The 17690-nt window shown below is 46.0% G+C and overlaps 1 protein-coding gene across 1 annotated transcript in view; it reads right to left on the reverse strand.

The window, feature by feature from the left end:
• The window catches only part of LASP1 (LIM and SH3 protein 1), a 389778-nt gene that overhangs the window by 153304 nt on the left and 218784 nt on the right, over window positions 1–17690 (reverse strand). The window contains exon 3 of the mRNA XM_073608284.1: window positions 14189–14273. Coding sequence (XP_073464385.1) covers window positions 14189–14273 — 85 coding nt within the window. The remainder of the gene's footprint in view (window positions 1–14188; window positions 14274–17690) is intronic.

Consider the following 17690-nt stretch of genomic DNA (forward strand, 5'->3'; position numbering starts at 1 on the left):
CAGCGGGACTATGACCAGAACCCCCAGAACCTCATGGTGGTGTTCCTGCACCCTTCTCCCTGCTTCCTGGAAGACATCCTGTGCTTGCTGAGGAATTATAGGGTTTGTGCTAACCCTAGCCACCCCACTCAACTGATGGAACAGACGCCAACAGACGCCAAAACAGGCGCCAAACGTCCTCCTGGGGACCACCCAGCTGCCCAGTGTATCTACAGAGGTGATGCTCGATTCTCGAGGAATAAGAGAAAGCCTGCTCTATGCCCCTCAGGTGCTAGCAGCATTAACTTTTGTTGATCAGGGAGAGTTTGAACACTTAGCCAAACGCCTGCTTCTGGCATAAGGCATTTCTTTATTGTACATCACGGGACACAGAGCACCATAATAATGACTATCTAGGTTATATGCTACCTTTAGGTGATTGGACACTGGCAACCAATAGTAAGAAGGTTCCTCCCATATAACCCCTCCCATACAGGAAGTACCTTTAGTTTTTTGCCAGTGTTTTGAAGGTGATGGTCAAGGCTGTGGAAGCTCTTCAAACTTTCTTCGAATAAAATGTCCCAGTGAGGATGTTATATCGGATCCATTCGAATGGCATATAATGTTAAAGTGGGTGGTACCCGAGCCTTGGTTCAAGAACGAGGTTTTGCTTGTAATGTGTCTGTTAAGGCGCTGGACCCTTGTTACATGGTATCTCTGGTCTTCGCTTGCCCAAGGGAACCAGAAGGGTGCTTTACAGGTCCAGGGGTGTGGACCCCATAAAAAGGGGGACTCGGTCCTTTAAGGTCCTCAGTGGCGCTACCCGCCGTGGTGGGGGAAGATTGGGCGTGTGTCAGGCCCTGGAGCGAGGATCGGTGAGTACTCCCTCTGGGAGGCCTAACAATATTTCTGTTATTGCATGTAATGTCTTGGTAAACCCTGTGTCTCATTTCTAACTGTGTACCTGGCATTACAGAGACAAGCTGACCAATGCAGCCTATGTGAGTACTCCCGCACGTGGCGGCATGGGCGTGCGTCAGGAGCACGCGCCGCGGGTGGGCGGGGTGTTTGTCCGCATGTGCACTGCGCATGTCGCGGCATGCCCGTGTGCGCACCGCGCAGGGTGCACAGTAGAACACGTGTGTCACTGGGTGGCGCATGGGTATAAGGGAGGTCAAGCTCTTGCATATTTATTGCAGCTTGTTGGTTAAGCTCAACAGAAGTCTAGTGCACGGTGGGACACAGAGGTCTGGTAACATACTTGCCTCCAAAAAGGTTTTCTTTTTTTATATCCTATGGAGGAAAAATTCAGGAAGAAGTGGGATACATCTTTGGTTGATGCTGCCATTTCTTCAGTGAATAAAAGTCTAACCTGTCCAGTGGATAATGCCCAGGGATTTAAGGATTCGGCAGATAAAAAGCTGGAATCCTTACTAAAAGCTTCTTTTGCAGTAGCTGGGTCAGCAGTACAACCGGCAGTTGCGGCTAGCAGTATTTGTCAGGCATTGAAGGACCGTTTTAAGAAATTGGTCAGGAACCTGCCTGTTCAAGAAGAAGTTTCTGACGAGCTATCAGAACTTCCTCGCGCTTTATGTTTTGCGGTAGACGCATTAAAGGACTCGATTCAGCAGGTCTCGTGTTGCGCTACTCTCAATCCATATGCGCAGAGTACTATGGTTAAATAATTGGTCGGCTGAGACGCCATGCAAGAGGCTACTTGCGGCCTTTCCTTTTCACGGTGAGCGTTTATTTGGGGAAGATTTGGATAAATATATCCAAAAAATCTCAGGAGAGAAAAGCTCCTTGCTTCTGGTTAAAACAAGGAGTAAGCAGCCTTCCTTTAAGATTCCCAATGCTCCTGGGCCAAGTGCCTCTTCCACTAAGAGGTATTGACGGCCTCAGCCATCTACCTTTAAGAAGCCTCAAGGTCAAAAAAGACCTTGGACCCAGAAACCAGGCAAAGCCAATTCCAAGTCTTCCTTGTGAAGGGGCGCCCCCACTCTTGCGGGTGGAGGGCAGACTGCAGTGGTTCGCAGATGCTTGGGGAAAATTGGTTCAGGACAGATGGGTTATTTCCACCATATCTCAGGGTTACAAAATAGAGTTTCGGGATTTTCCCCCAACTCGATATTTGGTATCCAGAGTTCCATCAAACCCAAAAAAAAAAAAAAAAAAAAAAAAGAGGGGCCTATTCCTTGCTTTAGAACAGCTGGAAAGGCAGAAGGTAATCATCGAGGTTCCGCAAAGAGAAAGATTCAAGGGGTTCTACTCGAACCGATTTACAGTACCAAAACCAAACGGGGAAGTAAGGCCCATCTTTGACCTCAAATCCCTCAATGCCTTTCTAAATGTCCGAACCTTCCAGATGGAATCGGTTGGTTCAGTAGTCGCATCCTTGAGAAAAGGAGATTTTATGGCGTCCATAGACATCAAAGACGCATACCTGCATATACCAATTTTCGGTCCGCATCAAAGATTTACGTTTTTCCCCCGATCCAGATGCTTCCGCACCTGTTGCGCAGGATACAGGAAGAGCAGATTGCAGCAATCCTGGTGGCCCCAGGGTGGCCCAGAAGGTCCTGGTATTCAGAGATTGTGAGGATGGCGGTGGAGGACCCGCTGTGTCTCCCATACCGTCCAGATCTGTTATCTCAAGGTCCCATTTACCATCCTTCTTTACGGTCGCTGAATTTGATGGCATGGCTATTGAGACCAGGGTGCTGAAGGGCCGTGGTATCAGAAGTTCAGTCTTATCTACTCTGATAAATGCTAGAAAGCCAGTTTCTAGAAGCATTTACCATAGGGTCTGGAAATCGTACATTTCCTGGTGCGAGAAGAAAGGATGGCATCCTCGCAAGTATGCGATTGGTAGGATCCTTGCCTTTCTTCAATCAGGAATTGATCTAAACTTATCTTTGAGAACCATTAAAGGGCAAATTTCAGCCTTATCAGTCTTTTTCCAGAGGCCAATTGCATCTCATTCTTTAGTGCGAACCTTCGTCAAGGGGGTACTGCACTTAAAACCGCCAGTTAAGCCTCCCTTATGCCCCTGGGACTTGAACTTGGTGCTATCAGCCCTACAGGTTCAACCCTTTGAACCAATTAGGCATATTCCTTTAATTCTGTTGACCAGGAAATTGGTTTTTCTGGTAGCCATAACTTCGGCTAGAAGGGTGTCTGAATTGGCCGACCTTTCATGTAAAAAGCCTTTTCTATTTTTACATCAGGACAAGGTGGTGATGCGCCCCGTCCAAATTTTTTACCCAAGGTGGTTTCCAATTTTCATTTGAATCAGGATATCATTTTGCCTTCCTTTTTTCCCAATTTAAAGACTAAAGAGGAAAAGTCGCTTCACTCACTGGATGTGGTGAGAGCAGTCACGGTTTACTTAAGCATGTCAGCTCCTTTTCGGAAAACTGATTCCCTTTTTGTTCTGCCAGAGGGTCCTAAGAGGGGACAGGCAGCAACTAGTTCTACTATCTCTAGGTGGATTCGCCAACTCATTATCCAGGCTTATGAGTTGAAAGGCAGAGTTCCACCTCGATATTTCAGAGCTCACTCTACTAGAGGAGTTAGTACATCGTGGGCAGTGCGCCAACAGGTGTCTATAGCTCAGGTTTGCAAAGCGGCCACTTGGTCTTCAGTTCATACGTTCACCAGGTTTTACCAGCTGGATGTTAGATCTCAAAAAGGAGACTATTTTTGGCCACAGCATGCTGCGAGTGGCTTTATAAGTCCTGGGCCTGAAGGGGATTTAAGAATACTTTGCCCTCCCCTCAAATGTATTGCTTTAGGACATCCCAGATAGTCATTATTATGGTGCTCTGTGTCCCGTGATGTACGATAAAGAAAAATGGATTTTTAAAACAGCTTACCTGTAAAATCCTTTTCTTGGAGTACATCACGGGACACAGAGGTCCCTCCCTTCTTTTCTGGGATCTTCATTGCTTGCTACAAAACTAAAAAGGTACCTGCTGTATGGGAGGGGTTATATGGGAGGAACCTTCTTACTATTGGTTGCCAGTGTCCAATCACCTAAAAGGTAGCATATAACCCAGATAGTCATTATTATGGTGCTCTGTGTCCCGTGATGTACTCCAAGAAAAGGATTTTACAGGTAAGCCGTTTTAAAAATCCATTTTTTTAGGTTTGTAGCCTGGTAGCAGAAGATGCCCGCTGAAAAAGCAATATGTCGCCGAGTCTGCCCCCAGATGATGTATTTCCACTCCCAGCCACAATTTGAAAACAGCGTGGCCATGCGGGATTACGCCCACATGGCCACATCATTCATTCACAGTTTTCTGTAACTAGACTACAAGTACCATCCAGCCATTTCAGCTAGTGGCTGTAGCTCTCAATGAACTGCAAGGACACTGGTGAGTGCTCTTAGTTCATTGATTTTCCCGCTCTCAAAAAACGACCTGCCCGGACGCTGAGAATCTGCAGGATTCTGGCTTTGCACCCATGATCAACGCAATGTTCTGCAGGCTCCGAAGAAGAAAAAAAAGGCACTTTTTTTTACCCGCAAAAAATATACATGTATTTTTTTCCAAAAGGTGAACTTATCATTAAAGTCTCTGAATTATCTGATCACTATCGCTATCAGAGCAGAAATATGAGCTGCCTTTTAAGATCTTGTCTTAAGTTTGTGGCCTATTCTTTAATGGTCCTAGACATTAAAGTGGAGGTTAAAACAAGTCTAAGCAAAGATCTTGCAATGGTGTACAAAGAACTGGTAACTGATTCCCTTTTTCAGTGTGTTATTTAAATTAAGGAACTGAAATCAAAGTCACCCTATTTAGTCAGGGAGGGGGGAGGGGGTGTCTGCAAATATTTTTTTTTTGTAAATTGGAGAAAATGGTTAAAGACGTGCTCCAGTCTCCTGTGAAAAAAAAAAGTCAACAGCTACAAAAATTGTAGCCGTTAGGAAAAAAAAAAAAAAAAAATAGCCACTCGCCTAATCCCACGATCCAGTGGTGTGCCCACCTCTGTGGGTTTCACTGGCTGTCTTCTTTCTTCAGTGCCGGCATCTTCACTGTGGGCACCCGGCTGTGACAGCTTGCGGCTTTACAGCCGGGTGCCCACTGTGCACGCACGAGCAGCGCTGCGCATAGTGAATGGTGGATGCAGTCTTCTGGGACCTGTCAGTGTCCCAGAAGACTGAAAAAAAGGGGGGGGGGGCAATTTCCGTCTCCGACTGGCAATTCTTCAAGAGTAGCGGATGACGAGTCCTTAAAGCGGTTGTATACCCATTCTTATGACTTTCTATTGAATTATCAATTGCAGTGTTAAAAATAATTTGCCATAACTAATTTTGTCTTTACCTGCTTGCCTTGCGAGTTTTCCCTATATTCGTTTGTGATGACGTCGCCCGCGCATGCGCCGTATCTTCTATCTTTCCGGCAAGCTGAGACCCTGCCCGAAAAAAAATGTGTCTATGTCGGGGCTGCGTCATTTCCTGTTGTCGACGTCAGCCCCGACATCCCACGATGGTCCCTCCTAATTATCTCCTGCATTACCTCATTTCTGGAGTAAGCAAGCACTGATTCGCTTACGTTTCGTTTCCGTAGTAACCAGAAACGAAGAAGAGGCTTGGATAATGCAATTACTGCGCATGTGCGAGATTACGGAGAAGAAGAAAGAAGAAAATGACAATTCAGACACCGAAGACCACAGTTAAGATGGCGCCTGCTACTAAGAAGCAGCTTTTCGGATATAAAGAATATTTACAGTAAGAACTATTCTTATGCTTACTCATAGTGTCCATTTGAATCAAAATGAATAGTTACGGGGGCGTGGCCACGGCATGCAGGAGTGAAGACGTGCTCTCCTTGAGCTCCGTGCAGCCCGCTCTAAACAAGGCCTGATCAGCAGCATTAAAGGGGGCTTTATCACCCGCAACGATGCCCCCGAAACGCAAACCATCTCCTCAACCACAGCGGACCCCTCGAGGCCGGTCAGAATCGCTGGAAAACTACTTTTATGGGACTCGCAGAGGAATGGCAAGTACAGCCAAGATGGCGCCCGGAGGCTACGCTTCCAGAGCTACCTCCCCTATCAGCTCCCCATGCTTACCGCTACCTTCCCTGCCTCCCCCCTCCTCTCCCTCCGGATCGGACAGATCAGAAAGGCTCCCTGAAAGAGGAGATGCCTGGGGGGATAGAGACATTCGCTCCCATATACTCTCCCTTCCCACTAAAGACGACTTGGAGAAGTTTGTGCACAGAGTGGAGAAGGCCATGAGGCAGGACATAGAGGACTTACAAGCTGACACAGCACATCTAGGGGGGAGAGTGGAAACGCTGGAGACACAGTGGGAAGAGACTGCTCCCACATTACAAGCCCTTACAGACCGCTGTAAATCGCAGGATCGCAGGATTGAAGCCCTGCTTGACCAAATGGATGATGCTGAGAACAGGAGCAGAAGGGTTAACATACGCATCAGAGGCCTACCTGAGGCCACAGGTCAGAGAGATATTGTTCCTACCCTGCAGGGGGTCTTTAAACAAATACTAGGCCGCCAGGCGCCAGAACATATTGAGATAGACCGGGCACATAGAGCCCTGAGACCTCCATCTGAAGACCCTGACAAGCCTAGAGACATTATCTGCAAACTGCATAAGTATTCTCTTAAGGAACAGATCATGACTCAAGTCCGCGGACTCAGACATGTGGCTTTCGATGGAGCCAAACTATCTTTTTTTCCAGACCTCTCCAGACGCACGCTGATGCAGCGTCGTGCCCTCAAACCACTGCTGGCGGCCTTACAGGATGCCCAACTGCCATATAGGTGGGGATTCCCCTTCAGCCTATCTGCAACTAAAGACGGTAAACAAACTACACTGCGGAGCAAGGCTGATTTACCCCACTTTCTGGAGTCTCTTGGACTGCCGCAAGTGGACATTCCAGACTGGAGGACCTCGCCGGAGATACCCCTCCCAAACCGCCCTGAACAGTGGCAAGCGAATCGCCGTAGACGACACCGAAGATCCAGGAGAGGCCCCCCTGCTCAGGCATCCCACCCTCCATCCCCTCAAGGAGAAACCTAAGAAGCAGAACTTTTCAACATGGGTATCCTAAATGTCCCCTGGACGTTATTTTCTCTTTGTTTTTTTTTCTTTGTCACTTTTTGACATCCCCCCCAGCTGCTGATTCATCATATGCACTTGGTATTGAGGTGCAATTTTTGTGCCCAACACAATGAGCGGGTTTCACCACGGTCTCACCCCCCGTGCTGTTTCACTTACCTCCAATAGGTCAACTCCTAGGAGTTTTGTTCCCGTATTGGGAATTGGCGCTGCTTGCTGACCCCCTCCGCTCCTTCTTACTGTGGGAGGGGTGGGGGTCACCGACCGGTGGCAAGGTTGCACTTTTCCCTAATTTTAGGGCTTTTGGTTTTTCTATGTTTTTTTTTTATGACTGTTTTTTCTTATATGTTTATGTTTCTTACACCTGCAATAACCTTGGTTTATTTCATAGGCACATATTGGCGCTTAATGTGTCCCTCAGGCTACATCCTGACGATAAGATTACGCTTTGGATCAATCCCCCTCTTGCTGACAGAATGGCGACCCTCCCCTATACTCTTCTACTATGGCTGATCTAAAAATCGGGTCCTACAATGTGCGAGGCCTGGGATCACCCTCCAAAAGGGGTAAGTTGTGGCTTGAGATGAAACGTTCAGGGGCACATGTGTTTTTTTTGCAGGAAACTCACTTCAGTGCTGACTCGGTCCCCCAGCTCCCCACACACATATATCAGTCCTGGTTTCTTAGCAACTCCCCAAGACCTAAATCTGGAGGTGTTGCCATTGCGATACACAAAAATTGCCCTTTTGTCCTAACGGATCAACTCATAGACCCCCATGGCAGATATGTGTTCGTCAAGGGCTCCATTTATTCCCGTAGGTTCACGTTTGCAGCTGTGTATGCCCCAAATAACAAACAACTAACCTTTATAGACTATCTTAGATACCCTGACCTCCTTTAAAGAAGGCCAACTTATAATGGGAGGGGATTTCAATGTCAGCCCCGACCCACAGATAGACACTTCTTCCAGTTGCTCGGCCCACTCCTTTGCCTTTTTGAAACACTTCAGGAAAACACTACAGGCACACCATTTGGTGGACTGCTGGAGGCTATTACACCCAGTAGATAGAGATTATAGCTACTTCTCAGCTATACACAATGTCTACACTCGTATAGACTTACTACTAATGGACCAATACTCCCTAGACTCCCTGTCTGGTGCTTCAATTGGCTCCATCACACTGTCGGACCACGCTCCGGTCTTCATCTCCTTGCGGCCCTTGTCTGCGGAAGCTCGGACATGGAGCTGGCGCCTAAACGAATGCATTTTGGATGATGCGGTAGCACACAAACAGGTGCTAGATGCCATCTCTCTATACTTTGATGGGAACACAACTGGCGAGGTGGGCATGGGCTCGGTGTGGGAGGGACATAAAGCGGTTATAGGAGGGGAGCTAATATCTCAGGGATCAAGATTAAAGAGGGCTAGAGAAGGGGAATTGCAGGACCTATTAAGGAAGATTCAAAAAACAGAACTGATACACAAACGACACATAACCCCCACAGTCACCTCAGAATTACAGACCCTCAGGCAGGATTTGTCCAGACTACTGGATGCCAGGATTAGGGCACGAATGAGGCATGTAGCACACAAATTCTATGAATTTGGTAATAAGTGTGGGCGACTATTAGCGAGAGCTCTTAGGCCCCAACGGGCTTCAGGCCATGTACACAAACTGACTTCGACAACAGGTGCACCGGTTGTGCACTCCTCAAAAATAGCTCACGCCTTCAAAGAATACTATGCTCAGCTATATCACCTCCCGAGCACAGTATCTGGTCTAACGGATACCCAACGGACTGACCGTATTGCACAATACCTTACAGAAGCCCAATGCCCACAGATGGCGGCTCCCATCAGTAAACAGCTGGATATACCTATCTCCCTTTTGGAAATTAAGACTGTGATTAAAGATCTCCCCAATGGGAAAAGCCCGGGTCCAGACGGCTATACTAACGCATACTATAAGAAGTACTCAGAAGTACTCTCGGAACCCATGTGTGCTTATTTTACGGCCTTGGCTTCCGGTACGGTGATGCCTAAGGAAGCTTTGATGGCGCATATCACAGTCCTTCCAAAAGAAGGGAAAGATCATTCCACGCCAGGGAACTATAGGCCGATATCCCTTTTAAACACTGATGTCAAAATCCTAGCAAAAATTCTGGCCAATAGACTCAAACCGATCCTTCCATCACTTATACACCCTGACCAGACGGGATTCATAATGGGTAGGGAAGCCAGGGACAACTCCAATAGAGCACTCCAACTGATACACTGGGCAGAGTCTTGGACCACAGCACATCCTCGTCTCTTGCTCTCTACAGATGCCGAAAAGGCATTCGATAGGGTTGATTGGACTTACATGAGGGCAGTGCTGACCAGGCTTGGCCTGGGCCCCAGCATGCTATCATGGATATCCTCCCTGTACAGCTCTCCAACAGCTAGAGTAAAGGTAAATGGTTTACTGTCAGACGCCTTTCCAATACATAATGGGACACGCCAGGGGTGTCCTTTATCCCCTCTGATCTTTGCTCTAACATTGGAGCCCTTGCTAAACAAAATACGCCTTAATAGGGATATCAGGGGCTTCACCGTGGGGCCAACTGAACATAAGCTTTCCGCCTACGCGGATGACGTCTTATTCTACGTCTCGGAGCCCCTCATATCACTACCTAACATCATGGCAGAATTGAAGGAATTTCACTTGTTATCTAACTTTAAGATCAACTACAACAAATCTGAGATCTTGGCCCTAAATATACCCATAGCTTTACGTACACAGCTGCAGACTGCCTTCTCGTTTACGTGGTGCCAGACTTCCCTGAAATACTTGGGGATATACCTGCCCACGCAGTGTTCCCAGCTCTATACATGTAACTACACACTACTGCTCACTAACATCAGAACAGACCTAAAATCTTGGAATAGAGCTGCATTCTCATGGATGGGCCGAGTCAGCATTTTGAAGATGAATGTGCTACCCCGCATTTTATTTTTCCTGCAGATGGTGCCCATCGCCCTGCCTAGGACTTTCTTCTCAACCCTCAACAGCCTGTTTATACAGTATATATGGAGTGGGAAGTGCCCCAGATTAGCCCTTAGCACGATACAACGCCCTAAAGCAAGAGGGGGAATGGGGGTCCCAATGATACGCAAATACTATGAGGCTATAGCCTTACAGCGTATTTTGGATTGGTATCACAATGTCTCCCTGAAACTATGGGTCCCGCTCGATAAATTCCTAGCTGGCCGAAATCTTTCACATGCACCATGGGTTCCCAGGGAGAACAGAGGTCTGTCAGTGCTGGTCTCTCCTATGGCCTCACACACCTTAAACGTGTGGGATGCCTTGAATAGGAAAGGGAAGCTCGCTCCGGCGACTTCCCCTCTGGCACCCCTGGGTGGCTTCCCCTGGTTCACTCCGGGGGAACACCCATCTTTTTTCCGTACGTGGACAGCTGATGGAGAGATCAGATGTGGCAGATTTGTTCAGGATCAAGGTCTACTACCATTGGCTAAGTTGAAGGAACTGTTCGGCCCATTCCCAATGGACGAATGGCGGTATAGACAGCTTAAACATTTTATTGATAGCTTACCACAGGGGGTTCGTTCCCCCACGGTAGCATCACCTTTTGAATGATTATGTATGTCATCCTCTATCACCCCCCATGCGATCTCGAGTGTTATATGAGCTACTGCAATCTTCACAGGAAGAGGGAAAACTGGGATTTATTAGGGAGTGGGAGAAAGATCTTAACCACACCTTTACAGAACCTCAATTAGAACATCTTTTCCGCCTTACCCACTCGAGCACTGTTGACACCAAAATGCAAGAGAACAGCTATAAGGTTTTGACCAGGTGGTACAGGGTCCCCACTAAGCTCACTAAGATCTACCCGTCTCTTTCCGCCGCATGCTGGAGAGAGTGCGGGCTTCGGGGTTCATACCTCCACATTTGGTGGGAATGCCCCAAATTACGACCATTCTGGTTGGACATACATACTCAAATTAAACTCATCTTAGATGTGGAACTCCCAGACTCACCACTGGAATCCTTACTGCACTTCCCTAACATTCCTCTCGGCCAGTATCGAAAGTCAATTTTACCACACTTACTTAACGCAGCTCGAAGGCTGATCCCTATATATTGGAAAAAGCCTCAAATACCCACACGTGCCGAATGGATAGGGTTGGTTGATAATATTATGGCCGCGGAGGAATGGATGGCGAATTGTAAAGATAAATACGAAAAGTTTTACTCGATATGGGCCACATGGATGCACTACACAGGTCAGGGGAAGGTGCCAGCCAGATATGGGCCACATGGATGCACTACACAGGTCAGGGGAAGGTGCCAGCCAGAGGATCTTCTCAGATACAGAACCCCAATTGATCCTCACGCCCGAGGTTGTTTTTTGACAGATATTGAAGTAACTACTAACAGGTGACTGATGCACAAACGTGCCCTAATAAGCCCAGAGCAGTTCAATATGGTTGAATATGATAAGCGGTGTAACATTTCCTTTTCTTTTTCGCTCCCCCTTGGTTCCCCCCCCCCTCCCTTCTTCCCTTTTTTTCTTTTCTCTGTTTTTTCTGATACTTTCATTATTATAAAAAGAATGATCACAGTATGTTATGGCTTACATCAAGGTTTATGACCTGGCGTTCGGCCTGGTCTCAGGTACTATGGGTTCCAGTTAAAACCCATACAGTTGACTGATGGTTATAGTCTTGTTCTGGGATCTTCCATCTGGGTGCAATAGGGGTGATCAATGGTTGTGTGAATTTATAAGTGTTGATTAGATGACAATAAATATCCCCCTACCATATTGCCCCTGATGTGTGTAAGATCCTGGGTAATACACATATTCATTTAATACATAACACCCTCTCATGTAATTCGTACATACTTCGTATGTATTAACTGTTATGCTATGTCTTTCTGTATGTTTTTCATGGAAATATCTTTAAAATAAAGATTATATAAAAAAAAATGAATAGTTACTTTATAATAATGTTAAAATCGTTTTTCGTTAGGAGGGTTTACTACCGCTTTAAAGAACAAACACAAAAAAATGAAAGACAGAATTGCCCAACACTGCAGCTCCATTAGGAATAAACCACCTGGATTGCCGGTACCAAAACATTTCTTAGAATAGGGACATGAGGATTCAGATCTGCAATTTATGATTTTGGAAGAAGTGTCCAGGGACAGGAGGGGTGGAGGCAGAAATGTAAATAAAACAAAAAGGAGGTATGAAGGATTAATAGACTCCAAACAAAAGAATACTTGTAGTTTCCGTAGTTGTCCGCAGAGGATGGGTGGCACTGGTGTCTTGCAGGAACATAGCCAGTGAGATGCGCAGATGGGTTAGTACTAGTGCCAGGCAAATACATGGTCAGCAAACAAGCAAAGCAATGGTCCAGGCAGAAGACAGGAACATGGTCCATAAACAGGCCAGGGTCAGTACAAGCAGCAGGCAGAGACATGGTCAGCAAATAGCCAAAGGATTGGTCCATGCAGGAATATCAGGGCTTAGGGCCTTGGTCTGGTGAGCCTGGATACAGGGGTAGAGGCTTCTTCTCACCCAAAGCCTCCAAACTCCAGAACCTGATCTAGGATCTACAAAACCCAGAGAAATCCAAAAGCCTAATTTCTTTCACTCGAAAAAAACACTACCGTGGAACCTCTAAATCTAGTTATGCGAGACCCCTGTGTTGTCTTGAATCCCACTATCACAGTGGCAGGGCAAAAGATCTGTCCAGGCAGCAGGCAAAAATCATGGTCGATTAACAGGCCAAGGTCAGTTCAGGAGGAAGGCAGAGGCATGGCCATACAGGAAAGTAACAGATAGTGGACACATGAAAAAATACCTTTACCATACCGTCACCAATATCGTAGTGAAGTATGGTAGATATGAAAGTAGTCTCCTATACTGAGGCCAGGCTGGGAGGGATACTGGGACAATAGTATCGGGTGTCAGGCCTATTTCGGTTACCGGACCATATACAGCATTTTTTTTTGGGGGGGGGGGGGGTTGTGGTTTGTTTGGGTAAAAGGAATGATATTGGGGGAAAGGGGGGGGGGGGCAGCCTGCTCACTGTATCAGAACAAACGTGTTCAGGTACAGGACCTTCCTGATAGATATTGGATGTTACAATGTCCTCTTGGTAGTACTAATAAGGTAGCTGGTCTTTCTGTGGACTTGTGACAGAATGTAGGAGAATGTAGGAGTTGTACAGGGCCAATTGGAGAAAGTGGAGAGATACTTTTTCTTATACCAAGGTATTGATCTTCTGGTGGCCAAGTAAGGCTGTAACATGGTCATTATAATCCACATGGATTGTAGTCATGAATACAATCAGGTTTTTGGACTAGACCATGCCTTCCTTGGATGCCACTGTGGTGTGGTGTGGATGGAGGAAAAGGACATACATATCCCATTTATCCCTCCATTTAAAGGCTAAGTTCACCTTTTTGGGAAAAGAATACATGCGCAAAAAAGAAAAAAAAAAAAAAAAGTGCATTATCATTTCCCGCAGGAGCCTGGAAAGCATTGCACCCGTGATCTATTACTGAAGAGCAGGAAAATCAATGAACTACAAGAGCGCTCGCCAGTGCCCTCAAAGTTCATTGAGAACTAAAAGCCGTCTGCTGCAACGGCAAACAGTAGTTGTAGCTCATTCCTTCACATAACTGTGAATGAAGCGGCTGTGCTAGCGCGGTTTATAAATTGTGATAGCAATTGCGGGGAGAAGTAATGCTGCCCCGTGACAGGGGGGTTGGGGACTGCTGGAGCATGTTACACCCTAAATATGGGTGTAAAGGGTAACATGTTCCCAAAGGTGAACTTGTCCTTTAACATAGACTGCTGGCATGCAAGCACTCTTCCAGGGCCGGACAACACTAATACATGCCTGTTTTTGCACATCCTGGTTTTGACAGCCTATTCGTAGTAAATGGGCTGCCAAACGCAGCAAAAAGTAGTGCAGGCACTTGCATGCGGTGCAAGAAACATTCTATTGTGAACAGGCTTTCAAGTTGTTAAAGGAGAAATTACTTTCATGCAATTTAACCATAGTGAATACTGTATACACAATATAATGCAGATCATGTTACCTGGCTTTGCAGCTCACTTTGCTGCTTCAAGCGAAGGTTTTCTGGAGTGTCAGCCACTGTGGTGAAAGACTGTTTAGGGTAATGTCTGAAATATGACAAAAAAAAAAAAAAAAAAAAAATACTTAGAAAGTATTAAAGCTAAAGCATCAGTACAACAGCCAGGGAAGACAAGCATTGGCAGTCTATATAAAATTCTCTCATGACTTTGGTTTATGCAGCAGGTTAATGATGAAAGGCTGACTACTCGGTTACAAATGATTTACCAGTAATCAGACACCAGTGCCCTGCTACTGACACATTTGCGTTTATGCTTCAGCTTCTAAAAGCCCCTGGTTATGAACACACTGTTTTACTGGATACGAGGAGAACACACTTGTCGCTTTACATAAAATTCTTTCTTCAAAGGCGTTTTTAAAATCATTTTGGCATTTGGCACATTCATCCATACAGTGTAAACCCACTGGAGTATTTTGATGCCCTGACACTGCATACAGCTGGCCAGAGACATGAATGGGGAAGGCAGGTGTAAGCACCTTTTGCAAGTACATGCATAAAGTTGTGCATACGCACAGACATATGTCCCGAACGCAGAAAGTGTGCATTCAGGACATTACGTCTGTGCGCACGCACCACTTAAGGCAAGTAAAGCTGCATACAATAGCATTCACCCATTCATATGTATGGGTGGCTGTATGTATGCAGTAATAGGTACCAAAATATGCAGCATAGATAAAATGCGCCCAATGCATATGAACCACAGCAAGTGAACAGCCTTGCCCAGCGCAATACAGGCCAAAAAGCAGTTGTTCCCTATGAAGACAGTTTACACCACAATAAAAAAAAAAAAAAATATAGTACAGGAGGTTGCAATGCAAACTACTACGCTGTAACATTGTGCGAAAAGTCTGTTTCAAAAAAGTTCTAACAAAAGGAAGCAAATGGTGCTATGCGCCGGGAGCTGCACATCAGCAATTTCCTCCCAGCACACACCAACGGATGTGTGATTAGCAATGCTTGCCGGTGTGAATAAGCTCTCAGAATTTTTTGTAAAATCCTTTTCTTGGAGTACATCATGGAACACAGAGCCTAAGTAATAACTTAATGGGTTATGGGCCACCTTCAGGTGTAGACACTGGTATACCCAATACAGGAAGTTCAATCCCCTATATAACCATATAACACCTCCTCCATCCAGGAGTACCTCAGTTTTTGTAGCAAAGCAATATACTTAAACCAATAAAAGAGGGGAGGGACCTCTGTGTCCCATGATGTACTCCAAGAAAAGGATTTTACAGGTAAGCAGTTATAAAAATCCTATTTTCTTTATCGTACATCATGGGACACAGAGCCTAAGTAATAACTTAATGGGACATCCCATAGCAATGCTATTTGAGGGAGAGACAACCCGTAGGGTACAACCAGACTTGAGGAATTATACTGCTGCCTGCAGCACACTGCGCCCGAAGGCGATATCCTCATATCTCCACTCATCCACCTGATAACATTTTGTGAATGTATGTACTGAAGACCAAGTTGCGGCCTTGCAGATCTGAACCATGGAGGCCTGGTGACGCACTGCCCAAGAAGCACTAACCGACCTGGTAGAGTGCGCCTTAACTAGAAAAGGGGGAATCTTACCCCTTAAATCTAAGTTTGAATTATAACTTGCCGAATCCACTTACAACAGTGGATTTCGACGCTGCCTGTCCTTTCTTAGGACCCTCTGGAAGAATAAATAAGACATCAATCTTACGAATCTGAGCAGTTGCCTTTAAATAGATTTTCACTGCTCTAACCACATCAAGACAATGTAGTGACTTTTCTTCCCTGGAACATGATTTTGGAAAAAATGGCAGGACAATATCTTGGTTCAGGTGAAAACCTAAAAACACTTTTGGTAAAAAGTCTGGACGAGGGCGTAACACCACTCTGTCCTCATGAATAATCAAATATGGCTCTTTACACGAAAGAGCAGACAATTCTGAAACCTTCCTTGCTGAGGCTATAGCAACCAAGAACACCAGCTTCCTTGTCAGAAGGACTAAGGGAATATGCTGTATTGGTTCAAATGGCTATTTTTGTAACACTGACAAAACTAAGTCCCAAGGGCTCAAAGGTGATTTAACTGGCAGATTAATCCACATCACCCCTTGCATAAAACCCCAGACTAAAGAATGCGTAGCAAGCGGTCTTTGAATTAAGATCGATAAGGCTGAGACTTGGCCCTTAATAGTACTCAAGGCCAATTTCATCTCTACGCCCAATTGTAGAAAGGCAAGAATTCTGCCTATGATATATCTCCGAGGGTGCCAACCCTTGGATTCACACCAGGAAACATAAGCCTTCCAGACTCTATAATATATAGCTCTGGAAGCTGGCTTCCTTGCATTAATCAAAGTAGAGATAACTTACCCGGAAAGCCCACATTTCTTTAGAATGTGGGTTTCAATAGCCAGGCTGTTAAATTTAGCGTTTGTAAAGTAGGATGGAATATCGGGCCCCTGTGAGAGCAGGTCTGGCCTTAGTGGAAGGGACCATGGATCCTCCACTGCCGTCTTACGTTTTCTGCATACCATGACCTTCTGGGCCATGCTGGTGCTACCAGAATTACCGGCTTTCTTTGCAGCTTGATTCTGCAAAGTCGTCATGGTAGCAACTAAATAGGGGGGAATGCATAGATCAGTGAGAACTGATCCCACGGGGTCACCAACGCATCTGTTCCGCATGCGAGTGGATCCCTTGTCCTGGACACAAAGTTGACTAACCATGTTGAATCTGGACGCTAGAAGATCTACGTCTGGAGTCCCCCATCTTTGGCAAACAGCCCGAAAAATGTTGGAGTGAAGAGACCATTCCTCTGGGAATAACTGCTGATGACTTAATTAGTCCGCCTGCCATTTCTCTACTCCCAGAATGAAGACTGCTGATAGGCACAGAATATTCCTTTTTGCCCAAGTTAGAATATGGTTCACCTCTCTCTGCGTTGAGAGACTCTTGGTGCCATCTTGGTGATTGATATAGGCCACAGCCGTGGCATTGTAGGATTGGATCCAGACAGGACAATCTCTTAACCTGGAAGTCCAGGCTTTTAGAGCCAGACGCACTGCCTGCATCTCTAGGATGTTGATGGGCAAGGCTCTTTTGGTTTTTGACCACTGTCCCTGGATGGTTGTCTTCTCTAGTACTGCTACCCAGCCTGAAAGACTGGCATCTGTCGTTACTACTTTCCAGACAATTGGTCTAAAGGATTTTCCTTTCAGCAGATTCTGGGTTAGTAACCACCAACTGAGGCTTTGGGACACTCTTGGGGATAGCCACATTGGCAAGTCCAAAGCTTGGATCGTTTTGTTCTAAGCAGACAGGATACTGTTTTGCAACAGTCTCAAATGGAACTGGGCATAGGGGAACGCTTTGAATGAAGCCACCATCTTTCCTAACAACCTCATGCAAAGGCGAATTGAGGGATTTCTTTTCAACTTGACCATCCGCATCAGCTCTCGTA

This window comes from Aquarana catesbeiana, linkage group LG12, assembly GCF_042186555.1.
Source record: "Aquarana catesbeiana isolate 2022-GZ linkage group LG12, ASM4218655v1, whole genome shotgun sequence".
Classification (NCBI taxonomy): Eukaryota; Metazoa; Chordata; class Amphibia; order Anura; family Ranidae; genus Aquarana; species Aquarana catesbeiana.